Source organism: Bos javanicus, chromosome 5 (genome assembly GCF_032452875.1).
Source record: "Bos javanicus breed banteng chromosome 5, ARS-OSU_banteng_1.0, whole genome shotgun sequence".
NCBI classification, from domain to species: domain Eukaryota; kingdom Metazoa; phylum Chordata; class Mammalia; order Artiodactyla; family Bovidae; genus Bos; species Bos javanicus.
In genome coordinates this window covers 18,860,812-18,876,043 of record NC_083872.1, presented here as the reverse complement: position 1 = coordinate 18,876,043, position 15,232 = coordinate 18,860,812, and the positions used below count along the sequence as shown (strand labels likewise).

The 15,232-nt window shown below is 42.7% G+C and overlaps 1 protein-coding gene across 3 annotated transcripts in view; it reads left to right on the top strand.

Moving 5' to 3' along the window:
- The first annotated feature begins 2,546 nt into the window (after positions 1-2,546).
- KITLG (KIT ligand) overlaps positions 2,547-15,232 on the top strand; it is a 105,645-nt gene continuing 92,959 nt past the window's right edge. For all 3 annotated transcript variants that reach the window (XM_061415703.1, XM_061415702.1, XM_061415701.1), the window contains exon 1: positions 2,547-2,770. In XM_061415703.1, coding sequence (XP_061271687.1) covers positions 2,756-2,770 — 15 coding nt within the window. In that variant the 5' untranslated portion in view covers positions 2,547-2,755. The remainder of the gene's footprint in view (positions 2,771-15,232) is intronic.

Genomic DNA, 15,232 nt, shown 5'->3' with positions numbered 1-15,232 from the left:
CATGCCACACTGTTTAATCCCTGATTGGAGAAAAGATCATAGAGCCTGCATACAGTCTAAAATAGAATCAACCTTCCTCAAACTCATTTCCCTTTCCATAATAATATTGGTCCATAATAATACATTTCAGAAGTGTAACTCCTTAGTGCGTAATATATATGCAACTCTTTGGAAGATTCTGGCAGACCAAAATTACTCCTAAAGGCTGGTTATATTAAGATTCGATTGCCAGGGAGAAGTCATTAGTTAAATGATTTTCCTCTACTGTCCAATTTGTTTCTGTTTTCACACTTCCACTCTGAGTAAGATCATTTTATAGCACTGTTTTGACTGAAAGTAATTATTTAAAACTGAACTTTGGTTGTGGTCTTTTTTCAAACACTTATTTTCATAGCTATGGAGGAGACAGTCTCCTAGCCAGAGATCTGTGGCTGCTTGGAGTAAAGGACTTGATGAAGGATCATAGTGAAACAAATCCACATTTCCACTCCTTGTTCTCCCAGAACTTGTTTGCTATTAAGTGTGGTGTGTGTTGAGTCACATCTGACTCTTTGTGATCCCCATGGACTGTAGTCCGCCAGGCTTCTCTGTCAACAAGATTTTCCTGGCAAGAGTGGGTTGCCATTTCCTCCTCCAAGGGATCTTCCCAAACCAGGGATCGAACCCTTGTCTCCTGAGTCTCCTGCACTGTGGGCAGATTTTTTTTTTAAACCAATGAGCCACCAGGGAAGCTCATATTGAGTGTGGCAAATAGAATAATGTCTGTACCTGCTGCCCCCCAACCCCTACCAAGATATCAATCTCTGGAACCTAATCTCGGGAACCTGTGAATATGCTATACTAAATGGCAAAGAGGAATTAAGATTGCAGGTGGAATTAATGATGCTAATCAGATGATTTAGGGAGCATACCCTCGATTATTCAGGTAAGCTCAATGTACACAAGGTCCTTCAAAGTGAAAGAAGGAGGCAGAAGGGAAGGCCAGAGTGGGCGATATGAAGACTCAACTTACCGTAACTGATTTTGAAGAGGAAAATATCTATAAGCCAAAAACTCTGGATTACTTCTAGAACCCTGGACAAGCAAGAAAAGGAATTCTCTAGAGCTTCTATAAGGAACACAGCCCTATCAACATTTAGCCCCGGGAGATCCATTTTGGACTTTTGACCTCCACACTGTAAGATAATAAATACGTGTTGTTTAACGTGAATAAGTTTTGGTTATTTGTCACAGCAGTGATGGAAAACTAATACTATGAGCTTCAAATTTTACCTAGTTTCTTGTTTTTCATGATTATAGGTTTTATGGCCATATGCCATAATATAAATATTCATTTCTTTAAAAAGGCTCACTGAATTAATTAATTTGGAATCCTACTCATTAAAATACCTAATTCCTCAATTTACATATTTTTTCTTATAGATTATTGACATATTAATCTCTAGTACATACTTTCTTCAAAGAATTAATAAAATGCTTTTTAGTGGTCTGAAATAAGAACAAATATAATGGGGCTTTAGAGAGTCAAGAATTGTTTTAAATATTTTTAAAAGCTGTATAGCCAAGACTCTGGATTCAAGTTAAGTTCTGCCATTTACTAGCTGTGATTTGGGGAAGTTGACCTAAGACTGTTTCATCAACTATAAAATGGAAATAAAAATGACAAGACCTATATAATAGATTTGTGGAGAGGATCTAAGTGAGATAATCGCTGTTAAGTACTAACACTTCTCAGGCACAGCGCCTGGTATGTAATTAAGTACATCACACAGTGGTTTTAGCTATTCTTGTTGTTGTAGCATTACCTGACTCCAAAACGTTCTCCAACAACAGAAAGTACAGGTTTCAAAACTGCCTGGTTCTGTGGCCTGCCTGTTACCTACCTCCTGTTACCTACCGCCTCTCTTTCCATCTTAATTTCTAAAGCAGCAGCCGTAAATCACTCTGGAAACAGCATCTCCCTTAGCAACATTCAACTCTGAGTCAACAATAATTTCAATGATTAAATATCCATTCACTAAAGTAATTGTTTAAAAAAAATTGGAGTGGGACAATGGCCTAACTATATAGATCCTAATTAAGCTTTAAACATTTTTTTTCCCTAAAGCAGGACTAGGTGAATTCTTCGCTAGGCCCCGAGTGACCCCTCCAGCCCCGCCTCTGCAGTAGAAAAGGAACTGCCAGCCCTCGCCCAAGCTCAAGGTTTCTCTTGAGTCCCCCGGCCGTGCCAGGCTAAGAGGCAGATCAGAGACTCTCCGCGCCCGGCGCGCAGCGCGAGTGGCGGCTGCAGCGTGTTCACCTTCGTCCTAGGCGCCCCCGCGCCCCAGTGGTCTCCCAGCCTTGCACGCACCAGCCCCCCAGCGCTGGAACGCGCTTCGCTTGATCTGTCCAACTTCTGGTGCTCCAGCCGCCCTCCAGGGTCTGCCCCCCTGCCCCCCTGCCCCCCTGCCCCCTGCCCCCTGCCCCAGCTCAGGCTTGCTTCCCCGGGGCTCCGGAAGAGAAGGAGGCGTGTCCGGAGTAGGCGGGCGGGAGCCGTATAAAAGTGCTGGCGGCGCGCCGGCCCAGGCTTCGCTCACCGCCTCGCGCCGGGACAGGGATCGCCGCGCCAAGCACTGGCAGTGGAGCGGGCGTTGCGCTCGGGCTCAATGCGTGGACTATCTGCAGCCGCTGCTCATGCAGTATGCTGGAGCTCCAGAACAGCTAAACGGAGTTGCCACACCGCTGCTTGGGCTGGATCACAGTGCTGCCTTTCCTTATGAAGAAGACACAAGTAAGTAGGGCGCGCCCGGGAGCTCGCCAGCTCTCCAAGAAAAACCGTGCCCGGAGGCCGGCGCGTCCCGGCCCCAACTGCCCCGGCGTGCGGGGCTGTGCCTGCCGGGCGAGCCTGGAGGGGGTGGTGGAGGCGGGAGAGGCGCTCGAGCCCCAGCCGCCCGGCCCGGGTGAGCCTGGAGAGGAGTGGGAGGGATGAGAGGGAGCGGGTGTCAAGTTGGGAGCCGTAGCCCGTAAGTTGGGAGCTGTCAGTTGGGAGCCGCAATTCCTGTAAGACAGAAGGATCTGTTCTTTGGCCGGAGAGTTGAAGTTATTCCGGAAAGGCATGTCCTTGCACGGGAGACATTTTCCCGTGGATTTCGGGAAGATTACACAATAGTTCCCCACGCGCCACGCTCGATCACTCGCGTACTCAGATTTTTGTGTGGCTCGGGTGTGGGTGTCGGGCTCGTGCGGACTCCGGTGCAGCCGCGGGAACCGAGCCAACCCCGAGGTCCTTATTCGCCGCGCTCAGCTGGGCGGAGAACCTGCCCCACCAGCCGGGGGAAACTTGGCTCCCGCGGCGTCTGCCAGGTTTGCGGCTCTGGGCGAGATCTAGATAGGGTAATACCTCCACATTGTACCCACTTTCTTCCATTACAGAAGAGAAGAAGTTGTATAAGTGTGCGCGCGTGCGTGTTTTAATGGGCACCTCTGGTGGTAGTTATGGAGGTAATTCCCGGTGCTGCAAAATTTGCATTATGCACAAGAAGCACAGAGGGTAGAGCACCGTCTAGGGGTACAATTAGTTGTTTTTTTTTTTTTTTCCTTTCTTTCCTTGCAGCAGATATCTCAGGCTTGTCCTTGATAAAGGGCCGGCGCGGCACTCCCATCCACAGTTCTTTTCGCCAGGTCTCACCTCTTCTTACTTCTCCCCTTAGGAATTTTTCTGTGTTATCTGCTGCGGGTTAGGTAAGGCTGCCCTCTCACCCCCCAGAGGTTCTGTCGGAGATTGCAATTCTTGACACGTGTCGAGGGGGTGGAAGTGGCGGGTGAAAAGATTGTATACGTCTTCAGTTTAGAATGTTGAAAATGCTTTATTTAATGACACACTCAGTGTCACAGTTTCAATAGACGTCTAGATCTGGGAAGGGTACCAACGCATTCAGAAGGGAGTAGAAAGACCCGAGCTCATTACATTGTGTGGAAAAGAGCAGGGGTTTGGGACTTGGCCTGGCAGAAAGGTTTGTGTAGTCTCTAGGGCAGCTGCCCAAGGCGGAGGACAGGAGCGCAGCGCAGGTTTCTTTCTTGCAAGCAGGTTAGTTTATAGGCAGAGCACCTGGGATCACCACAGCGGGCTGTTGAAATGCAAATGTGGAAGACTGGCAACAGAAGTTTTAAAGTAATTACTTGACTTATACATGCTTTCTGCTGTGTGAAATTAATAAGCATGGGCGGGGAACCAATTCTTTGTTACAGTAGCATCTGCTCACATGAATGGCAGTAGTGAGATCTGGGTGGAGAACCCCGCTACCTTCCAGTTCAGGAAAAGAGCCTAAACCTTCCTATTTAAACAAGATCTCTGGAGACAGATCAGGTTAATGACCAACAATCCAAAGGTGGGGGGTGGGGGGTGGTATGGGACGGTACTATCAAGTCAACTTAGACTCGGTAGGATTGATGATCCTTGCACCCTTGCTTGCTTTGCAAAACAAACGGTGAGCTCTGTAATCTCCTTTCTCACTTTGATTACATGGCTGTGTAAATCGGATTACATGGAATAATTCCATTGAAAACTAGAAAGAGGTCGAACTAGCCTGAAACTCCTTGGTGATAGTGAATCAGTACTGCTGACCAGGGACGTTGGAGACAGGGAAGTATTTTAGAAATGTGACCTGCTCAGGCTGAGTAAAAGTGCAAGCCCTTTGGGGGAACTTGCTGATGCTGAAGGGCTGGAGGCAAAGGAGGGCAGTGCCCTTGGTGAATGAAGGCATTCATTGCCTGGGATCTAATGACCTTCAAGGTTTCCTTTAAGGATACTTCTAGCAATTCCACATTCTTGCACTGAAGAAGGAGACCCTGGAAATAACATGAAATCAATGAAGTAATCAGTGGAAATGGGGGAGGGTGCGTAGGTCCTCATTCATATTTTTAGATTTTCTAATCCAAAAGTTACAAAGAAATTTCCTAGTGCAACTCTGTACGGAGGGAAAATAGCATAAGGTAATCTGACATTAAGAGATGAGATCAATTGTTCCAGTGAATCTAATGTTATACTCGAAAGGGTGGAATAGCTATTAATATTCAGTAGTTGAAATAGTCATTTATAAAGATGGAATCAATCCCGAGTTCTGTAATAAAGCAAACAGTTGTGTACCCTTCCATTACCCAAGATATAAAATGAGAAATTAATATACTTGAATTATGCAGCTCTCCAAGAATCACAGGGACACGAGGCATTCTAGCCTTATAGTCGAGCTAAATAAATGTGGAAATTCCACCAACAACCACTTGAGGTGTGAAAAAACGATTCTTTCATTTATTTAGCACATGCGATGGACCAGCAGATGGGCAATAATTACACGGCAGGAGTCGTGAGGAGCAATTTGAACGGTTAAGTTTTAATCACAAGTCTACAGAAATCAAAGTGTTTTGCATTTTTCAGATTTCTGAATGTATTTTATCCTTATTGTGTGGTTTTACGGTTTCTGAAGGGAACTGTGTCTCTGGCTTAGAACATCTATATTCACCATATAATAACAATCGGACATCTTAATTTGCAAGACCAATTAGGAAAGTGCTATCAGTTTAACAGGGCTGATGCCATGTTTATTGATGTTGTACTTACATTTTAGTTTTGAGATGGTTTGTGACAGTTTTCACAACTGCTGTTGGGTTTAGAAATATGAAGACAGGAAAATTTTGTCTGGCAAATGGTGTAGAGAAGACCACGTTAGGCACACATTAGTTCTCAGAAGAAGCAAATAGAATGATTATTAGCTTTTGTTTTTCCAAAGAAGATATTCTGCGCCCCCCCACTTTTTTTTTTTTTTTTGTCTGTGTGAAGTTTGTCATCTGGGTGATGATGCAAGTTTATAGAAAAATTTAACATTTATGAAAAGAGCATTTTTTAATCTTGTCCTTAGAAATCACTCCATTTGGAATGGGTGCTTTGAACAGTCCTAATTTATGTAGCTTTTAATTGATACGTTCTGCCAAAACTTGGAAACTCAAGTGCTAAATCGATTACGTTTAACATAAAACAAGGAAAATAACCATATGGAAATCTGAAGGCCTGAGCCAAACCAATTAAAATTGCCAAATTTTATTTATATCTAACTGCTGATTTGGAGATAGCAAATTGGTGAGTCACATTTATTCTATAATGATAGGTGATTGAAATCTTTCCATCACCATCAATAATGTTAAAAAGAATGAATTCTTCCCCAAGTAGCTAGTCTGAATATGGGAGGTTCTTGCATGGTCTGGCAAGCCCCACTCCATGTGCTCTTCCCCATCCACGTCCAGGGAGCACCTAAAAACAGTGAAGAGATCTTAAACGTTAGCTTTTCAAGACTGATTCTAATTCCTCTTTTACCACTGGTGAGAAAAATGACTTCAGGCACGTGGTTTAACGTCTTGGGATTTCCATTTTGTAATCTGTACAATGATTATCAAATAGTTATAAAGATTTGTAAGGATTAAATGAGATTTTATATATCCCAGCCCAGTGGCTTGCTGTGGTTACAGCTTAAATTTATTATCCCTAGAAGAAAGTTGCCTCCCGGCTCTCTTAAAAGCCAGGGATAAAACTAGCTTTTGCAGGTAAATGATGCTTAACCATCAAAGCATAGATACCAAATTTTGATAATCTGGATCTGTGGATTCAACTTTATAGGCTGATATGTGTTTGTACTCATCAAATCAAGAATGTGTGAAAAGAAGGGCTATCTCCATGGCATGGGAGATGCTAAATTCTTTAAAATTTTTTCTTTAAAAGTGAAAATGAGAGAGTGAAAATAGAAAAAGGAAATATCACTATCTCTGATTCACTTTCATATTTCCGCACTCTCGCTTTCTGAGCCCCCCTAATCTGAAATCTGAGGATTTATGTTATTTTGTTTTAGAAGGGACTGAGTCAGCTTCTTGTCCTTGATGTTCTTTGAACTTGCTGTTCTGAGTGAGGACAAGGATTCATGTCTGCAGCGTTCTTTATTGTCTTTACCAGGCAACAGGCAACACGCGGTGACATTTTTTTTTTTTTCCCATTATGCAATTTGGGGAGATTTTTTTCTTTTTCCTTGATTACCTTAACTTTCCCTTTTGTAAATTAGGGTAAGGCATTTGGATATAAATCTGTCAGGAATGGTCTTTTATCTTGGTTTTCTAGTACATGAATCATGAGCAGCTGCAGGAGACTGTCTTTTTGGTGTTAGTCGCCTGTGTAGTTGGAACAATTTAGAAAACAAATTGAAGAAACACCAGGATGCTTTTCTAATATATGCTGCTTTCAGGGTTATTTTGTTTGGACCTTGTCTCATAGAAACCATTGACTGTAGCCTTACTGATTTATAGATGCATGAGATGCTTTTGCCTTTTCACTTAATTGTGGGCATGCTAAAACTGTTTACTGGGGGTGGGAGAGGATTGTCATTATCTATTTCTATCTATTTCCTTCTGTCCAGAAAAATGGAGGTGATGGGGGGAATGTGACTTTCTTATAATTAGGCCTCAGGGACCTTTTTCTAAAATCACAATGTGTGTCAGGAAGGACAGGAAGACTGTCCTTTATATAACTCTCTTTGTCTTTGGACTACATTTTCCTATTTTTCTAGGTTGCTGCATTGACTTGGTTATTAGGGGATGGAGTTCTTTTTTAGCACAGATACTATGTTATCTGACTTTGGGAAGGTATTTGAATCTCTCTGGACCTCAGTTTCCTCCACTGTAAAATGAAAAAGTAGGACTAGGTGATTTCTCAGTGTCTTACACTTTTAAAATTCTCTAAGGTTCTAGTCAAATAGATATTTGAACCAGTTGGCATTTAAGCTTCCATTTGTCCTGAGGTTCATGTAGTCATTGCTCTGGTGTGAATAGAAATCATAACCATTGTCTTATATATGGTTATGGAGTATAACCATATAACATATATATATATATATATATATATATATGGAAAATAAATGCAGTGGGGCAAAATGAAGGAGATTTCACTTTAAACTGTTCTACTTTTAGCCTTTTCACCTACTACTCGATATTTTTTCTATAAAGAATGGTGTTTACACTTCCTATTTTAGCAGTGCCCTCACTAATGGGGATCTTTCCTTTCTCTCTTCCAATCTTTAAATTCTCTTATGTGAAGAAGAATCTTAAGAAAAAGTCAGGCAGCCAGAGAGGTCCTCTTACATAACTAATGTATGCCTGCCTCCCCATATTAGCTTGTCATTTCTGCCCCTGCGGTCTCTAATATCTGTGTGCCTGGAGTAGAAATGTATAGAGAGAGCTTTCTTGGAGGGTATCAGAGGTATCGGTCTTGCACTTGGCTCAGGATCCAGGGCCAGTCACTGAGTCTCTGTAGTCTTGGGCGAGTCTCAGACAAGTCTTGGGCAAGTCACTGAGTCTTAGTCATATCGTGCCCTAGAGTTAATCCTGAGAAGAGAGTGAAGAGGAGGGGTCTGCAGCTGGAGACGCAGAGGCTGAGAAAGGAGGGAGCAGCTCTTCTGCCTCCGGGAGAGACTGTTCCTGAGGATGGCTCGTTGCCATCTGAGTCTCTCCGTGTCCTGGGTTTTTGCAGGTCTAGGACCACTCTGGAACACCTCTTACTCGCGACTTTTCCTTAGCTTCTCTTGCCAACTGACGGAACTGGAACCTGGGACTAGCCTGGTAGCCAGCAGCTGGATTTCCTTGGCAGCCAGAGCCACTTTGCTCATGATTGACATGAGAATATTCAAAGATCAACTGGACCCCTCTCTTCCAGGCAAAAGACCACAAATTCTGCAGAAAATAGAACTGTGACAGTGACAACAATGTACCATTTGCTCTCATCATCAGCAAAATCTAGCGAGCTTCCTACTAAAACCATGTTCAGAATTGAGGCAGTGATCCAGATACTTGACACAGCAGCAGTGGCTATCTTTCGGTTATCTGGATGCAAGAATTCAGTGCTTGACTTTGCAGGTGTAAGCTGTTGCCTTGGGGCTTGCGGTGCAGCTGATTAGAATGTAGTCTCTAAGGGGGGCAGTTAGGGTGCCTTTTCTGTGTTCCTGGCACACAGACGGCAGCTCAGAAATCTGACAGTTGCCTTGCAAATAATGCCTTTGCTCTCCAGGGTGACCATGCAAAAGGGCGTACAAGACGAGAGCAAGAGCAAAGCTCTGTCACTGCTCATTTGCAAAAGCAAGCCCCAGCCTCCTTCACCTTTGCAGAAAGGGTGGCCCTGCTGTCTAATGTACCCTGTCTGTACACCGTGCCACCACTGGAGACCGGGAAAGAAAGAGCATAACCTGGAGGGAGCCGTTGTTTGTCTTACATACACATACTCTGTTGCCCTTTCAGGAGCAGAAGTTCACCTTTTGTGTAAAAGCCCTGTGGGTGCTTAGCACTTTTGCCTCTTTGTCACCTTGACATGAAATCTCTGAAGCCAAGGACCTTTCCTTTTAAGTGTCTTTACCAAAAGTCCAGGACTGAATCACATCTGGTAATTGGCCTGTTTCTTCTAAATGCCAGTGTTTGAGTGGTAGTAAACCGAGTTGCCTCTAAAAATTACAGCGTAATAATGGTAATCTATTGTCACAGACTGTTTTACTGAGTTTTCGACTGTTTACTTGGGGTCCCTTTCTGAAGCCTTCCTAGATGCCTTATGAAGACACGAATCTCTTGATTTCCAAGAAGAGTGTTGCAGAGAAAGTAGGTTGTGTTATAAAGGCTTTGCCCCTCTCCTGGAATGTGTTGTCCTTATAAGAAAGAAAAGAAAGATAGCGCTAACTCGTGTCCAACTCTTGCGATCCCGTGAACTGTTTGCCATGCTCCTCTGTCTATGGCATCCTCTAGGCAAGAATACTGGAGTGGGGGGACTTATAGATGGTTATTAAAATTGACATTCACTGCAGAACTTTAGATGGGAGGAAGGAGGAAGGGTAGAGATGTTTCATATAAGATGGTTTCTAATGTGATCTAGAAAAGCCAAGGATTGCAAAACAAACCCTAGCAGTTGCACATCATTATTTATGGCTCTGTGTAAACCTACAGTTTAACACTTCTGAAATAGTCACTGCATTAGGGATTTCCATTTCTGATGATCGACTAAAACCTCTGTGATTGGATCTCTGGCAATTTTAGAAAGCTGCTACCTTCAGCCAGCCCTACCCAGAGATCTCTGATGTGTTCTGTTAGGCAGAGAATGAACGCAGGTCATTCTACTGCTTATTAGATTTATTATCACACTACAGGAACTGGCTCTGTGCTTTATGCCTCCAGATGGTCCCAAGTGGGTGCTAAAATGCTGGAATAGTAAAGAAGTCAGAAAACATTCATGAAAAATCCAAAAGAAGTTATTAGCAAAATGTTTTTAATACTGGATGAAATTAATTCTATGTAGAAAAACATAGACGGAGAAGGCAATGGCACCCCACTCCAGTACTCGTGCCTGGAAAATCCCATGGACGGAGGAGCCTCGTAGGCTGCAGTCCATGGGGTCGCTAAGAGTCGGACACGACTGAGCGACTTCACTTTCACTTTTCACTTTCATGCACTGGAGAAGGAAATGGCAACCCACTCCAGTGTTCTTGCCTGGAGAATCCCAGGGACGGGGGAGCCTGATGGGCTGCCATCTATGGGGTCGCACAGAGTCGGACACAACTGAAGCGACTCAGCAGCAGCAGCAGCAGCAGCAGCAGAAAAACATAGAACTACAAAGTAGGGTTTATATAATCTTTCCATTGTTATGCAACAAATTGTAACAATATTGTTTTTGTTTTTTCTAATTCTTAACCCCTGCCCAGGAAAGTATTTTAAAACTTTAGGACACGTTTGTTTATAACGTACTGTAGCCATAATGGTACTCTATGTCTGAACAGTACTAGGAAATAGTGAACTATAAAAAATAGTCCCCCATTTGAAACTCGGATCTTTTATATTCTTAATTCCATAGACTTCTAACCCCCAAGTTGATTTGACCATTTATTGTTTGCATTTATTTATAAATGTCACACATAAATGATTTGGCTTGAAGGAATGATATTTAGTACAGTTTGTGTCAAGCATTTGACATTTAAATGTGTAGCCATTTTAAATAGCTTTCATGATTATTTTGTAAAATCAGACCACCCTGATAATAAGATTATGCCAAAATAGCACTTAGTAGAAAACAGTTCCAAGATGAGTGAATTCAGACCTTTTCTTCTTAAGTCCCATTTCACAGATGAGGAAACCAAGATAAAGTCTTTTCCTTGTTAACTCAAAGGGTTTTCTGGTCATGATCAACACCCAGAGATTCAGTTGGCACGACTGCAGTCCATTAGTGGAGCTTATTCAGAACCTCAAAGATACACATTCTGCTCAGAAGAACATTGAGTCAAAAACAAATGCAGTCAGATATTAAAAACAGCTGCCTGTAATAGAATTTGGTAGCAAAAATTTTGTGGAGTGGTTCATACTAGAGGCTCAATGAAAATAAATGGAAAATTGTGGAATGAATAAATGCCTGATATCCGGTTGTTAAGTGTCAATAACCTGTTTAAGAAGCCTTTTTCTTTCTTTCTTTCTTTCTTTTAACAGTAGGCAAATTTTAACTACTGTCCTGGCTGTGTCATACACAGAAATGTCTGGTTAATGATTGGAAAGGCTACTTTGGTCCCCATTTACAGCATTAATTTTCAGTGAATATGCGCTATTTACTAATCAAAACTGGTGGGCATGTGAGAATACAAAAAACACTGGACTGAAGCAAACACAGCAGTGGTTCTGCCACTTACTAGCAGTGTGCTCTTCAGTAAGTATTTCTCTCTGAGCTTTACTTTCCCAGTCTCTAAAATGGGTGCAGAAATAACTACCTGTGGCTAGTATTGATGTCGTGATTAAGTAAGATAGGCTGTGTAAGGGCACAGGGACTTGCTCCTAGTAAATAACCAGTTTCTTCTCAGCAAGAAGAGCAAATCACAGAACCTTTCCGCAAATCCACATACTGAAAGACATAAATGCATTATTCGCATTTCCTCACTTTGGGTATAGGGCTTGCATGAATAAGTGCATTAAGATAATAGAGCTTGGGATAGTTGGGGAATCTGGGATTGATAGGTACACACTGCTATTTTTAAAATGGATAACCAACAAGGACCTCTAGTATAGCACAGGGAACTCTACTTAATATTGTGTAACAACCTAAATGGGAAAAGAACTGAAAAAAGAATAGATACACGTGTTTGTATAACTGAATCACTTTGTACACCTGAAATGAATACAACATTGTTAATCAACTATGACTCCAACAGAAAAGTTGAAAAAAAAAAATAGAGCTTTATACCTTAACTGCCTTCTTTATACACAATCTACCTTCTTCAGCACTCCTAGCAGACTAAACAGAATTTTCCTCCAGTTTTACATCCTCTACCTCATTTTTCCCCTTGCTACGATGGTAACAGGCATACAAAATGGGCCAAAAGACAAGCTGCTTAACAAAATGAAGAATAAGGAAATAAAAAGACTAACTAATACGTTAATACCCATTGATTACTCACCATACCTGAGGCACTAGGCCAGACTGCACAGGAATTTCTCATTTGATTCTAGCCAAAAAAAAAAAAAAAATCTTATGAAGCAGATATCCTTATTGACATCATTTTTTCAACAAATAAGGAAACTAAAGTTCAAAGAGATTAAGAACACTTGCCCAAGATTACAAGTGGGGCAAAATGCACATAAGTGGAAGAGTTTGGATTTGAAGCCAAGCCTGTTTAATTCTACAAACTAGATTCCACTGAACCACGTCAATGGAATGCACCTATGTTTAATATACGTATAATCTGTAAGCCTTGAGACTTAAAAAGAAAAGTGTGTGTGAAGATGATGGTTTTTTAATCTTATAAGGGGAAGGCTGAGCAGGCAAAGCAGAGCTCCTGGGGTGAGTGAAGGGTTGCTTCTGACTCAGCTCCCAGGACCACCCAGGAGTGTAAATGGCGGTGAAGAGCAGTAACACTCCCACAGTCTGGGAGCCCAGCTTGGTCCTCAGTCTCCCTAGCCATCAGATGCTTGCCTCTGCTGACCCATTGTGAGGGAGGCCCCTTGTTAACTGGAAAAATGCCATTTTATTTTATGGAATTAAGAATCACTGCCAAGTTCTTGATGTCTGTCAAATAAAATGGTACTTTTGTTGGCAGAGGGGAAGGTTGTTAAATATTTGAAAATTGTTGCAAAATAACTTCGTGGGAGAAGAAAGCTGTTTCAAGGATTACCTTAATCAATTAGCTCTGACTCTTTTCATGCTGTTTCTGAAGACAATTGTCAGTGACTGTGATCATTTTTGGAAAACTACTGAATAATGTCTTTTTGCTAAAGCTACCAGCTGTTAAAGTTGTGACCTTTGCTTTGTAATTCCCTATCAGTCCAACTGCGTGAATAGTAAAAATTCATTTTCTGCATTGATATTATGATTTTTTGCAACAAATGACTGTTGGAGCATCCTTGGTGGCAGCATCACTTTGTAACTAATCAGTTTAGTGGAAATGAAAGTGTTCTTTAAAAGATCCTGGAATCCTTTGAACACAGGTGAAAGAAAACAGCGGAACAGAGGTGTGATAAGCTGAACAGAACTAAACAGACAGCAGTTAGATGGCCTTCTTTGGTTAGATGGCCTGCTGATCCTCTGAGCCTTGGTTTCCCTACCTGCCAAAAGGGAGAACAGTACATTTCTCAAAGGTGGTTGTGAAAATTATGTGAAATAATCCACAAAAAGTCCTTAGTCCAGTGTCAGGCACCTAGGGAATCCTAAGTAAATATTCACAGTAATCATTAGCATTAAACAAATGGTAAACTTATGTTTATATTGAACAGATGGCTTCCCTGGTGGCTCAGTGGTAAAGAATCTGCCTGCCAATGCAGGAGATGTTTGTTCAATCCCTGGGTCAGGAAGATCCCCTGGAGAAGGGAATGGCAACCCACTCCAGTATTCTTGCCTGAAGAATTCCATGGACAGAGGAGCCTGGCGGGCTACGGTCCATGGGGTCGCAAAGAATCGGACATGACTTAGTGACTAAACCACCACCACAGCCAAGCTTATCAATAGCAATGAAGCCTTGTGTTTTAAAGTGACTTTCACTGCAAAATCTCCATTGTCAGAATGAAACAGAAAATTGAAGCAATTTATCCAAATACCTAGAATTAACTTTAGTCCTAAATAATTGTTTTCATTCCCTACTCTAACCAAAAAAAAAAAAAAAAAACCAAACTGAAAAAGAGCTAAATGTGTATACTTATAATCACAAGATAGTTTACCTAGAGCAAAGTTAGTTCTTTCTATTGTGTGCCCAAGGTCACAGTGCTAACACGTGGCGGAGCTGGCCTAGGAACCAGGCGGTCTGGAACCAGAGCCTGCATTCCTCAGCCCTGTGCTCTACCTGGAATTGGGGGTACAGACCATGAGTCCTTCCCCTGAATTGGTGAGTGATCTCCTTTCCCGGTCTGGGATGAGCAGTCGTTTTCTGCATCAACAGAAATATAGCCACTTGTTGAGGGAGAAAGGAAAGAGCGTGGCTTTTGTGTCAAAAGCACCTAGGTTTTACCTCTAGCTCTTGATTCTAGCTTTCAAAGGGATCTTAGGCAAATTAGCTAATTTGGCTTGCTGCTGCTGCTGCTGCTAAGTCGCTTCAGTCGTGTCCGACTCTGCGCGACCCCATAGACGGCAGCCTACCAGGCTCCCCCATCCCTGGGATTCTCAGGCAAGAACACTGGAGTGGGTTGCCATTTCCTTCTCCAATGCATGAAAGTGAAAAAATAAAATGAAGTCGCTCAGTCGTGTCAGACTCCTAGCGACCCCATGGACTACAGCCCTCTAGGCCCTTCCGTCTATGGGATTTTCCAGGCAAGAGTACTGGAGTGGGGTGCCATTGCCTTCTCCGTAATTTGGCTTAGCCTTCTCTAAACTGAATTTCCTCTCTTGTAAAGTGGAATAATACTTTGCAGCTTTTTAACCTTAAAATAGTGTCGTATTATCTACTTTCGGAGGAGGCGATGGCACCCCACTCCAGTACTCTTGCCTGGAAAATCCCATGGATGGAGGAGCCTGGTAGGCTGCAGTCCTTGGGGTCGCTAAGAGTTGGACACGACTGAGCGACTTCACTTTCTCTTTTCACTTTCATGCATTGGAGAAGGAAATGGCAACCCACTCCAGTGTTCTTGCCTGGAGAATCCCAGGGACGGGGAGCCTGGTGGGCTGCCGTCTATGGGGTCACACAGCGTCGGACACGACTGAAGTGACTTAGCATAGCATAGC